This window comes from Mugil cephalus, chromosome 2 (genome assembly GCF_022458985.1).
Source record: "Mugil cephalus isolate CIBA_MC_2020 chromosome 2, CIBA_Mcephalus_1.1, whole genome shotgun sequence".
Lineage (NCBI taxonomy): Eukaryota > Metazoa > Chordata > Actinopteri > Mugiliformes > Mugilidae > Mugil > Mugil cephalus.
In genome coordinates, this window is record NC_061771.1 from 2,300,658 (window position 1) to 2,314,409 (window position 13,752).

Consider the following 13,752-nt stretch of genomic DNA (forward strand, 5'->3'; position numbering starts at 1 on the left):
TGTACTTCTACCTTTCCCCTCCCTTTGCATACATGTTGGTCTGAGCAGAGGAACTCACAAAGATTAGCTGTCTCTTTGAGTCTAGCTAATGGAAATCCAAGTAAATCAATAAATCCATTCATCCATTCTGTAAAGCGCTTATCAACGAGACGAAAATCTATCCCAGCATGAATTAAGTGAGAGGCAGGATACAGCCTTCAGTGGTCATCAGTCTATTACACCACGTCTCATACTGATACATTAATGCCAATATATGCTAATATTGTGTCAACATCCAGTCAAAATGGACTTGGAGCTTACAGAGAGATGTGTCACCTGTACATATTTGTTTTTAATCTAGCAGTATGTATACGTTCATCTCATAAAATAATTGTTCATTGGACTAAATCCAAAGGTGCACATTCATCTTTTAGTGCCTAACACACAGTGTGTCTGTGTGCTGTATTTAGCAGGCTTTAGGTTGATGAAAACAGTAAAGTTGAGCAAACTTAAAACTGAAGGACTGGTACTTACTGGATATGATGATCCTTTGTCATGTAAGAAGACAGTCCAAGAATATAAGAAAAATATACCATGGACTGTAAGTCATGTAGTTTGACTTACGCTACACAAAATGTGGTACAGTTTGTTGCATTAGAAATCAGAAGAAGTAGAGCTGAAATAATCAACTAGTCAGCTGATAAAATCTGTCCATGTGGGAATTAGTGAGACTTGTTAGGATGTACGCTTGATTCATTGTTTGATTCCTTTTTCAGACCAATTGCCCAAAATGTGTTTGTTCATCCAATGTGAAGATTTTATCTTTGTTTGCAAACGGAATGTTTGAACGTGGATCTGACAAAACCAGACATCTGAAGATGCCATCACCTCTGGGAAAATGTTACCAGCATTTTTTTTTTTTTTTTTTTTTTTTGTTTTGTATTTTCCAAAATCTAAGGGAGAAAACAATAAGTAGATTAGTCAAGAAAATGTAATAGATGACTAACTGTAATGAAAACAATCACCAGTCACGGCCCAAATGTGACGGCCAAGGGGCCTTTGACCAAAGCCTCTGACAGGGACAGTGTTGACACTGTCATCTCATCACGACCTGTGTCGTCCTTGATCCCAAAGTGCAATGGCAGACACAGCTTCAAAGTCACTTCTCTGCCTCCTTCTCTTTCCACTCGACTCAGGCATCACTCCATCATGTTCTCTCTCTGTCCTTCTGCACTTCTAAAAGACTTGTATTGTGCTCTGGCAGACTATGTTTCAAGAAAGCAGTTTTTCATTGTTTTTATAAAAGAATGGGAGGCCACAGAACTGCAGCTTTCTCCAGCTTTAAATATGTGACTGAATGGAGAGGCAGTTCTACAGTTTATTCATGAAGTCTATGGAAAGGCGCTGACTGTCAGATCGTTCAGGTGAATGAGAGTTGTGTAGTCAATGTCAGGGCATTGTTGTGCTTTGCTGTAGTTAAACTAATGTCCAAGGTCTGAACTAATCACTAAGTCGGAGATGAGAACAGATCAGCTGCAGATTTGAGAAACATTAGGGAATGAATCCTACTTGAATTCAGCCTACTGTACAGATCAGTGCAATGAACTGAAATGTACAACTCAAAGCCAGAAAATTGCTGGCCCGTGTGAATATGCGCTATGTATGCTCATGTTATTTTTTCATGTAAATTTGAGACAGATGAGTTTTTCAAATATTCTAAACCACTAAGGGATCTTATACGGTTCTTACATCACGGCAGCGTACACAGGAGCACAAAGCTCTGCATGAAGAAAATCAATTTGTCTAACAGTTAAGAGCATTTAATTTAAAAATAATAATAATGATAATTCAGACATGTTCCCTCCTCGTGTGAACTAAAAAGACAGTGATTTTCTTCTCTGCCTCGGGGCAGCAGCGGGGGAAAGCCGACTTTGTGATACAGCGATTCACCAGCAGCCAAATGAGGGCCACAACCCTAAGCTGTTTATGCTGCATAAAGGGTGCCTGTATTAGCGTGGCTGCCAGAGTGGGGGTGGGGGGGTGGGGGTGCAGCAACAGTTTAGCTTGTAACTGTACTGGAGGTCCTGGGGCCATAGCAAGCATTTAATGTCACAATGTGCAACACTCACACTCAGACTAATTAAGAGGTTCAAGAAGAAATCAAGCCCACTCTACTCCAACCAGACAATAGTCACTGATGGGGGTGAAAGTCATAATTAAATCCATTAAAACAACATCTCGGTGGGAGAGCCATAGTGTAATTTTCCATGTTTTCTTGGGTCATGAACTAAATCACTTTTCAGGATAAAGTTACGTACTTGTCAAGAATGTTTTTTTAGAATAAGATTAAAACAAAGAAGCACTCAAGCTTTTACTGCCTCACTACTTTAATGAACGACTGTGGCAGGACAAACTCACTGAAATAAAAGGACAATGAAGCTGTCTGTAATGCATTGTGATTAATGTGTATTTGCTTGATTGCATGATTAAAAGGACAGAGGGATCAGTAAAATGCACTCCAATCCAACAAATTCATCTACCAATGTCAAATTTTACTGGCCTTTCATCCTTGCTGAGTGTTAACATCTGACTCTAGTCAAGACAAAAAAGTCAACAGCTCAGTCGTGATGTGTCTGCCCTTCATTCCCTCTCACCAAATCTCTGGCTATTTTCCAAGCACATGGTTGCGAGGTGAGCATCCTTCATCAGAGACACACTATAGACACACACAGAGAGACGGAACGGATGCCTGCCATTTTGGCAGCTTCTCCTTTTACATCTCACAGGAAATGAGCACCTGGAGACAATGGTTCATTTCAGGCCGAGTGAGTTTGAGCTCACCTGCAGGTTGAATAACAGGATTTTCACTCTGCAACTCTATCTTTTCACAGATTCTGTCCACTTGGAGATCCATTCTGGGAGGTTGGAGACCCACTCACAGAAAATACTCGTTTTTTGATGATGTATAAAATGATTACTTTGAATAAACTACCACACAGAAGGATGCGTACAGGTGTGCCACTGGTAGGATCGGCCACAGAGGTTGCATTGACCAAACTCCATTGTACTGATCAAACTGACGCTATTTTCCTACAGATACAGTCGGTGCCATCTTTTGAGTATGGAGCTAGAGTGTGTGCAGTACAGTCCGACAGTGGAGCCATGATATCAGTGACTTGACCACACTTCCTCTGAGCCATTTGCTCCACCTCCACCAGCTACAAAGACATGTTGGATTAATCCCTGTCACATCCTGTTTGTATAACATCAAATAACTAACCAAAACAAAACTTAGCAGAAAAATTAACACTTGAACATGCATCAGCATTATAATAACAAAAGACATAGATTTGACGTGTTTTAGTTTGGCCTGGATGCCATCCACTAAGAAGGAGGGGGTGGATCCTATGACCTATACTGCAGCCAGACACCAGGCTCTACTTGATTTGGCTTCACTTTGGAGTAGCTGTTCCACTGTCCATCTTTATTTACAGTCTATGGGATCTGCCATACAAAGCATGACAACTTAATTGACAGATTTATGTGCAACCTGCAGCGAGAGTAACATGTGAAGCACTAGAATTCTGTTTCAGCTGCACATGAAACTATTTGTGCAGTAAAGCCAAACAAGGAGACATAATTCAATCTGTAGAAAAGACAGGCGGGCGGAAATAATACCAGCACTGAGGACTCACCTTTGTCATGGCTTTGGTCTTGCTGCTGTTGCTGTTATTGTTGTCAGGGCGGGAATTGGCATCTTCGTGAACTCTGTCCAAAAGCCAGAGGAGGAACTCCAGAGCATCATGCTGTGAGTTTCCCCGAAACTGAGAGCCATATTTGGCCACTATGTTCTGTGGAGAGGACAGACATCACAATTAATCTGTGACTCTGGGTGATCTCAGAAGTCATTACATACTGACACAACAAAATGAGATCATGATCACTTGACACACAGGAAGTCATAATTTGTGAGTTAAGAGCTGGTTCATGCTTGAAGCGCTCAGGATGTTGACACAGAAATAAACACACAATTCTTTTTCTTATCACCAGCTGTTGCAGAGTCATTTAAGAGCATCTGTCAGACATTATTTGGCAATGATAACACCATGTTATAAATCTTTCACAACTCTCACTGGACATTACACTGTATAAAAATAAAAGGTGTTCGAAGCAAATCAACTACAGTAATCTTTACTGGACTCTCCAGCAGATAAAGTTACTGTTAGGTAATCAGGCAATAGTTTCAATGGTCCAAAACAAAAAGAGAAATCTGTACCATGTATGACAAAGAAAAGGCCAATGTTCTACCATCAAATATATTAACTTAAATGGCTTATATTACAGCTGCAAACACTCAAAGAAGTCAACTTCACTGATGAAAATGACTCTGTAAAAACATCAATGTGCCACAACATTTACTAAGTAAGTGGGAAAATTCATTATGACAAAGCTTTCCTAACTACACTCGATGAATGTGAACCTTTGGTGATGGTAAATCTGGTAAAATTTATTAAGAAAACTTATATTAATTGTTAGTAGTTAACCATGAGATTAATCGACTATGAGAAAATATTTTTTTCAATACATCCATTGAAAAATAATCAATGGATCAATTGGCTCATTGAAAAAGAAATAGACAGATTAATTGAGATTAATCGAAATTAATTGTTTGCAATTGGCTATCTCACAATTTCAAACACTACATACATATGGCATACTTCTCCACTCCTTCAGGCAAACTAAAATCCAATTCATATTGTTGTTTTTGAAGAGAAATTGCCTGGGCTGTTTGTTTCCACCCATTTGAAGACAGCGATTGTTTAAATAATGTAGTGAGATTGCTATTTTGGGCAGCACAACCGTATCAATAAACAAAATCACAAACATTAGCGTTTCCAATTCTTCTCCAAACTCGTTCACACGCTGCACTCAAAAATATCCACAACCTGACACTAGAGAACAAAAACAGCCATTCTGCCTCATTTGATAATAAAAGAGGAACAGTGAGTTTATGAGTCAGACAGAAAACTAATGGCTGCATTTACACTACATTAGGTGTCTACTACTCTGTCTCTCTGTCACTCTTTCCCTGTCTCCGTGTGACTGACACTATCCAGGCTCTGCTCCGCACCTCATTAAAAATCACCACATCATACCTGCAGTATCCCAGTATCTAAATATAAACACAAGAGGAAGCCCACCCTTCCCCTCCCCATTCTATCTGACAGAGACAGCCCACTAATGAGCTTCATCACTATGAGGGAGCGCTGACAGGGGATGAAGGGATGTGGGACAGATGGAGAGAGGGAACTGCAGAGTAAGGGAGGGGATGCTGGAGAAGTTTCAACAGACCGGTGAGGGTTCTCCTGTCTCTCCATCAAACGGACGTGTGAGAAAAACACAGGCGGAACCGTTTCTCAAAGCTTTCAGCTAAATAAGGAAGGGTGAGAATGGAGAGGACTGGAGAGGAAAGGACAGTTTCCAGGGTCAGCATAGTAACCAGGCCGGACTGGGATACAGAGACCTGGTGAAATCAAGATCTTATGACTAATTGAAAATAAGGGATGACTCTCTACTTGAACATGTGTGTGTGTCCGTGTCACTGTTGGGAGTGGTACATTTGCTCATCTCTTTGATATCTGTTTACAGTGTTGTCTTCCAGTCTGTCCAGTCCTGTCTCTGGTGAAATGTCCCACGCTGCCTCAAAGGCACTTTGGCAAAGCACCTTCCCAGACATTGCTCCTTTTTTTTTTTTTTTTCAAAATGATTTCTTGTAAAGGGTGAAATGAGAGGACATTCTTCAGAACAAAACAGCTGGAGACACAAGAGACAAGAAAAGCAGGTGGGCTAAAAATGTTGAGTTCCTCTGCAGACACCGGCAGTGCTGGGAGCTGACCTGAACATAGCTATGGAAGCATCTTAAGTGTTTGTTGAGTAAACACTTGAGATGTAGTCAGGGAGAGGATAAAGGTGGGTGGAAGGGTGAGACTGAGGGAGCTTATTGTAAGAACTATTGATCAGTCTAGGCCGAGAAACTGATTCTCAGCCCAGATCTGACCCAGTGAGGTGGGCACGGGCAGCATTTGTTTGAGTTCTTTGTAGTCTGAAGGACACTTGTTTCAGGTAAAGGAATTTATTTTGTCTTAAAAGCATGTGAAGGATATCTGTGTTGCATTTAATATTACTTAATGCAATTAATTATTCTCACTTATTCGTTTTTAGAATAGTAAATGTCCACCGCTAATTATTAAACAGAAACTGCAGCTTGCCAGAACACAACATTATGCTGTATGTAGGGGAGTTAATTGGATTTGTTTTCAGAGTATATTGAGTAGACTTAATGAAAAGTCCTGTGTAGAGCAGCCCTAGTTAGATATAAGCTCACAAAAGTACAATCTTTCAGCCACACAAATCCCCATTTGTGTGGCTGAAATGTATGTTTATTAGATTGTCTGTCTCTGAAGGGGAGCCCGTCTCAAGAATTCCAGGGCTGTCAGGTTTTCTCCAAAACAGAATACGGCGAAGCAGAGAAAGGCAATGGATAAAAAGAACGGAATGACAAAAGACAGCCTGTGTAAACCTGTTCAGCCTCAGCAGCAGGGGTCACGACCTCTCAGCGATCGTCAGAGGCCAGGCTGCACTCTCACAGCCGCCCCTGCCTCCACACCCAGATGTCTGTTTTAGTGTTGCATCCCGCTACCTTTGCTTCACCTCACACCATTACCCTCTCATGCCCTCCCTACATCCATCCTCCTGACTGTGTAAACAATGATGGATTCCAGTGCTAGCAGGCCAGGAATTTACTATAAACATACATCAAGCATGTGACCCTCCTCCCTGTCCTCCTGGGAAAAAAAAACAAAAAAAAAAACATTCACACCACCTGACCTCACCTCACAGTGGTCCAGCCTGCCAAACAGGCCTGCATGGATTCCTTCATCACGGACAGACAGTGATACTGACAAAGTCTTACTAAGGCACAACCTCAAAAGGAACTGAATATGTGCTTCCTCCCTGTTCAGGTGTGGCTGGAATGAGACCAGATAGAATCGCTTGTTAGTTGCAGCCTCCATTTACTGTTTTTTTTAGCAACCTGGTGTTGCTGTTGAACCGGTCCAGACGAAGGGTAGTTATCACTTTACACTATCCACTTATACTTCCTTTTTCATCTATCTTTTTGCTCTGTAATGCAAACACACAACCTCAATGTCCTCTTTCTTTCAATTCCTCTATCGATTGAGCTCTTTCCCTCTCTATCATACAACAACCATTCCGTACACTAATCACTGCCAGCTGAGCTCCAGACAGCACACACACAAACACACACACAAACACACAAATGAGCCTCTCTCAGTAGTGCAGCACCTGTACCTTCCTGGGAGCAATGAAGAGCAAGCTTGTATTTTAATGAAAAAACAAGTTCTACATCTTGAAATCAAACACAGAGAAGCTTGGAAATGCTCCGATAAAGGTCCAAGCGAGTCAAGACTGAGCAAAACCTGCATGTCTGCGATGTCCCTGGCGTGGGATTTACAGGCGATCAGTAACAAGTAAGAAGGGATGAGATGCGATGGAAATAATCGCCTCTGAATGGTGTACAGCCCAGGGAAAGGCTCCCCGGGCTCTGCCGAAACTGAGAAATTGATTCTCGGAGAATTCGCAGCTGAGGCTGCAAATTCACTTCTGTGTGCAGAACTGACAGTCTAGAAAGTTGCATCTGTCACGCTATCAAACGCTGTACGAGCATACTGTACACCTCCACATACACCCCATCAGTGGGGTAAAGCAGACTTTTTGTGTCTCGCGCCCCAGAGTAGCTTGGATTGATTTATTCCCACAGCTTCAAAAAACGTGTCGTCTTTCAGTCTTGGTACAGAAATCATATGAGGGACAATAAGGGTAGGGAATGTTCTCAGACTGTAGTGCTTACTGATACGACACAGAGCCACTTCTCCTTGAGTTTCTTTATTGTCTGTTGTCACAGCAGTGTAGGTATAATGGCATACGGCTCACTGAGTCGTGGGAATGCATGCTGCTTTCCAGGAGTATATGGAGGTTCTGTTACAGTACTTGGAAATGGTCTAGCTTGTTTGTTGCAAGTATTTAAAGCATTAGTATTTCCTCTTCAATAGCTGAGGTAGTAGTCCAGATCTGTGAGCACGCATTAAATGCACAGATTATTATAGCTACTGTATTCTGTATACTCTACTAGTCTCATAATGTTTACACTGCTAAAATCTCAAGAAAAAAATCCCCCATCTGTTCTGCTGAGAAAGTGCTGTGGTCAAACTCATATGAGAGACAGCCCCACTGCACATTTCTGCACAACTCAGCATGGAGAGTCCAGGTGGTGTACGTCCCCGCTGCTTTACGTCTGCACAATGTATCTTCAAAGCTGCGAGTGAGAATGAGAGTGAAGGACAGCAGAGACAAGACGAGGCAAACCAACCATCAGTCCCACTGCCCTTCCTCACTGTCACACACACCTGCCCTCCCTGGACAAATCCAGCTACTTAAAACACAAGGCTCCTCCTTCTAGCTCAGCTCCTCCGGCCCCACAGACGTATGTCCTGTCAAGTGTAAAAAGATGAGGTTCTTCTTTACAACTTTTAGAAGTGGTTACTGTGCTGTTGATCCTTTAGGTCATGGGTGTCAAACACACGGCCCGCAGGCCAGAGCGATGTAGACAGCATAAAACGATACATCCCTGGAGATTTCTTCAACATAAATATGCACTGAAGCAGCAGTGGCAAAACCTCTATTAGGCTGATCACTGTCATTTAGGCATAGATTAATTTGGGAGTCATTTCCACCTGCAGTTATGAGACTGTGCAGATGGGCCACTACATAATTACTCTGATTATATGAACATATAGTGAACATACAGTTCAAAAGTATTAACTTTCTGCAGGGCTCTTTGTTGTCCTCTACATGAAAATAAAAAAAAGTTTCAGGGAGCAGTAAATATTTATCCCCCAATATAGTGCAAGAGTAAAGACCGTCTTATTTGAATTTAGCCATGGCTAGTTATTCTCCTTCCACCATTTATATTGCCCAGTTATATCAGCACCATGGGGACAGACTCACGTTAAATCCCTCAGTGCCATCTTTTGGTGCCTGAGAGCACATCTGGGTAGGAGAATGGAGTATGTTAGACCAAGAGAGAGAGAGAGGTTGAAACCTCCATCACAGTAATGCCGAGTCAAGTGTGTTCACACATAGTCCACATACACTTTTCAAAACATGCAGCAAATTGTAATTTGACATGTAAAAGCTGATAAGGGCAACATCACTAACTTGAGGAAACAGCTGGTCGAACACAAAGGCCTTCTCAAAGCTGAAGAGCGTCACATGATCAATAGTCTGAAAACCAAGGGCTCTGCAGCTGCCTCTAAAATTGCCAGCACGCCTGCAGCCAGGGCTGAAACAGAAATGATGACTGAGGCACCAACAACTTCATTAACATTAACAGCAAACTGGTCAGATAAGTAGTTTTTTGTTTTCTTGTTTTTTTAGATGAGCATGTTTAGAACAAGGTAACAAACAACCATCTCAAAGTTTTTACCAGCCAAACCAGTATGCTAAAGTAACATGTGAGAGTATGTTGGTTTATCCAAAACCATAGAAGCCGTAGTGTGTACTGCATCCTGTTCACAATGAAACGCTGGAGTTGCACGCAATACAGTGATGACAGACATGGGCAGATACGCCTCAGCTCTTCCAAGTAGCATGATGTTTCCCTATATGTGTAATATATCATTACATTTGGACTATTTATTTTTATATTCATTTTCTTAGGAACTGAAAATAAATATTTCCCTATGATAGACTTGTTATCTGTCCAGGCTGCGCCCGCCTCTCAACCACCGTCAGCTGAGACAGGACCATCAATATTCACTCTCAGTTTGAGTTGTGTCTATTTCCCAGCTCTGACACAGATTCTCTCTTAGAAACCTTAGGTTACTCTGCATCATTCAAAATGTTCATTCAACATTACCTTCTACTGACATCATGACAGAATATAATAAGTACTGCAGAATTATCTCAGAAAAAAGTTCCCCTTTCTATTTCATTGAAGCCCAGAGTCTCTCTTTAAATGTGAATAAATCTCTCTCTCTCTCTCTCTCTCCCTCTGAGTGCACACATTGGAGGCATCTCAGCAGGGGGGATCCTCCTTTTTCCAGGCTGAATGCACTTGCACCACAGCAAACATCCTCTCTCTGGTTTCACCCTGGGACAGCCAGACAGGCACAAATTTGTCGATGCAATGGGGCGAGGATAGAGAGGGGAGTGAAGGTGAAGGACATGTTTCCTGTTTTGTTTCATTTTTCTTTTCTTGTTCTTCTGACAGCTACTTTTTAGAATATTACAACAAAATCCATGAAAGCCCACATGATTACATGAATGCATCTAATTAAGCATTCTGATATTAAGGGTTAAGGCCCAACAACACTCAATTATGATGTTGTGCACACTGCATCAAGAGTCAACAAATACATTCTGATTCCTTCATTTAAGGCTTGTTTTTTTGGGATTTGAAGCAGTTGCAAATGGCAGGAGTTTAAATCTTTCTTGTATGGAGGTCGTCAGTATTAATAATCCAGTATTACATGAATATCAGCCTTTTCTATAATAAATGGCATTGCACTCATACTGTTCTCCCTAGGAGTGTTTATGTGCACATGTTGCATACCCCATCACCTATAGCTTCCCTGAGGCTGTTGATGCAACAGAACTGCTACTCCGCAACCAGCCTGCAGGTTCTCTTATTCAATAAGTCCAGAGGGAAGGCTGAAGGCCACGCTCACAACAGCCACAACTGACTGCAGAAGCACCAAGCCTTTTGAGTTGAAGACTTTGACAGCTTGTTGATCTAACACCCTTACAGTTGACAGGTAAAGATGTAATGTAGCCACTATGCTGTCGTCATATGCCGTGTGTATATGTATATATGTGACGGGGAGCTTGTTTCCTCCAAAGCATCAGGGAATGCAGTCAAACCACCTCAAGTGCTGGAACAGGTAAGTCAAGCTGCATCCAGAAAGTAATCAGTAACCATGTGCACGCACAGGCCACTACTTCAACAAACAATAATAAAGCGTCGAAACTGTAAGGTCTCTGGTGCATTTGTTATCACTGTTTTATTTGTTGCTTCCCCTGGAACACGGAAACAGCCTGTGTGTGTGTGTGTGCGTGTCTTTATTCTCAGATATGGGACACACAAGTTAACCTTTGCCCTCTGATCCATTTTTCAGTCCAGTTCCACCTTGAGTCATTCAAGTATTTCATTGCCAACGTAGGCTGAGAGAGCTGTTGACACGTTCACAAATCCCACAAAAATCCTCTTTACATAACCCTGCCCTGCTGGTAAGGCATGGTGCTGTTAGCTGGGAGCACAAGTTTCACATTACACGTTGAGGCGAATGAACTGTTAGTTGCAGCTAAGAAGGTAGATTCACATCAACCTGAAAATAATCACTCTAATGTCTCTTGTCTCTCCCAAGCAACTTGGTGCAACTTGAAACCACCTGACCACAGGTTTGTCATGTGACAAATATGTCATTTTTATGACAGCAGTTTTATGTGCTTCAGAACACCATACCTCCAGGACAGAGTGGAGTGAATCAAACTTAACCAAATAAACACAATTAGATAAGCTTATCTGGAAAGTTGCTTTCTGTGTGTCTTTACTGTGTTTTATACTCTGTATGAAAACTGCCCTAGTCTGTTGGTGAGTTTTCAGGGAGTTAAACTTGTTAAACCTCTTCATAAAAATTATGTCAGATCTTCTGAGTAATACAACAGAAAGCTTGTCCGCTAAGGTAATAAGGCTTCAGACATAAACATATAAGCCTATCTGTGACAGGGACCAGCACCCACGCGTCCTCTGTGTCCTCACCTTGAACTCCACAGACAGCTGCGGTGTGTACTCCAGCGTCCACAGCCCTCGGATCAGAGACGCCAGCTGCTCGGTCACCTCTCCCCTCACGTTCCGCTGCTCCTCGCCTCTCACCTCCCCGTTCACCCTCTTTTGGCATATATCCGACTTGTACTGCTCCAGTCCGAGGTACTCGGCCAGCAGGTCCGTGTTGCTGAGGCACTGGACCACGGCGTTCATGAAACAGGTGTTGCCGTGGTTCTTCAGCCCCAGCACCCCCGGAGTCTTGTCGCCGTAGCACCACGACAGCCTCTCTCTAACCGAGCCGTGAGTGGAGGAGACCGTGGAGCTCTTCTTCACGGTCCCTTCCCTGGACATCTGCGGACACTCATCTTTGAAACCCCCCGATGAGCTTTGGCCGAAGCCGCCGTCGTCGTCCTCCGCGTCCGGCGGTTCCGCGTCGCCAAAGTGCGCTAAAGTGCCCAAAGTTTTAAGGATCCTTCCCATGAAATTCCCAAAAGATCGCAGCGATTTTCTCCTAACAAACCTCCCGGTTTTGTATTTCTTCTCCTTCCGCTTAGTCGTTTTTGGTTTCATGGGCTGCTTTCTTACCTTGTTTTCCTTGCGGGTATCCATGGCTCCGTATCACTTCACAGGACCGAGAGAAAATGAAAGAGGCTGTGGAGTCGCACCTGTCTGCCAGACTGTCTACCCCTCCTCCTGCGCGTTACTCCTCTCCACAGACCTTACCGCTCAGGTGGCACCGGCTCGGTGCCAATAAGGCACATGATTGCTGATACTACTCCCCTGACATCTCCCAGTGCGTAACCAGTCCGCGCGTTTTGGTGGGTGGCGATCTCTACAGGAACTCCAGAGATGATCTTTCTCCCTCCACCTCACAGGTTGAGTTATACTTCCTCGTTGACGGCTCTCAGCGCTGGATCGTGCGCCTCTCGGTCTTCGACTCTCTCTCCACTGCTGTTCTCCCCTCCCTCCTCTCCTGTCTACGGATTCACAATGAACTACTTGGATGATCCTGCCTAATGCCCGCCATTCATACGTTTGACCACACTCGATTAGATCACTTTTCAGTAGTTTATCTCAACAGAAATGAACAGTGAAGTCACTCGACCTGCTGCACCGGGAAGGCACTTTCAACCGTGCATGTCTAGTTTATTTCTCTGGGAACAAGGAAGTTGATGCCTTTAATAGATGTCACGCTCTGTAGCCTTAAACTGCCCCCTGTAGGAGCAATTAAAGCATCACCTGCCTTGACATCCCCAAGAAAGTGTCAAAGTCATTGGCATCTGCAGGATGATTTAGACTAAAACTTCCAACAAAGTAAGAACAAGCGTGAGAGAAAACCCAAAGACTGTGTCCCAACACACCGTCATTTTCAGGCACATGTATCCTAAATAGGCAGGTTACTGCTTTAATGCCTATTAATGCTGCTACAACCCAGAATAGAATGGATGTTACAGGAGCACTTGGCCAGACATGTTCTTGCTTCTCAATGGGAATCCAGCATCTTTTGTGCAATATTCAGATTCCAATCATAGAAGCTTAATTTCACACCTCACCAGTACTAAAGATTGGGTTTAGTGGACCAGATGTGCTGATTTATTGAAATAGATGCTCAGGTCTCCATCCAATATTTCCAACATTTCCAGGATCCTCATATTCTAGAATTGCTTGGTAAAGTGAATACGTGTTACAGTAGCATAACAAATGAACAAATTTAGAGACTAACTGTGACTTTAATGTGCCTCTGTCTCACTGAACCCACGGCCCTCTTTTCATCAGCGGTGGGTAAGAGACAAAGAGGGGGAAGATGTCTGATTTTACTGAGCTCCTGATATTTCTGCTGACTTGGTTTATATTACAGGTTTGTTATT

The 13,752-nt window shown here is 42.9% G+C and overlaps 1 protein-coding gene across 1 annotated transcript in view; it reads right to left on the minus strand.

Moving 5' to 3' along the window:
* Nucleotides 1–12,988, minus strand: part of usp43a (ubiquitin specific peptidase 43a) — a 91,016-nt gene extending 78,028 nt beyond the window's left edge. The window contains exons 1-2 of the mRNA XM_047578917.1: nucleotides 11,879–12,988; nucleotides 3,675–3,830 (exon numbers count right to left, since the gene is read on the minus strand). Of these exons, the coding sequence (XP_047434873.1) occupies nucleotides 3,675–3,830; nucleotides 11,879–12,493 (771 nt within the window). The 5' untranslated portion in view covers nucleotides 12,494–12,988. The remainder of the gene's footprint in view (nucleotides 1–3,674; nucleotides 3,831–11,878) is intronic.
* Nucleotides 12,989–13,752: the final 764 nt, after the last annotated feature.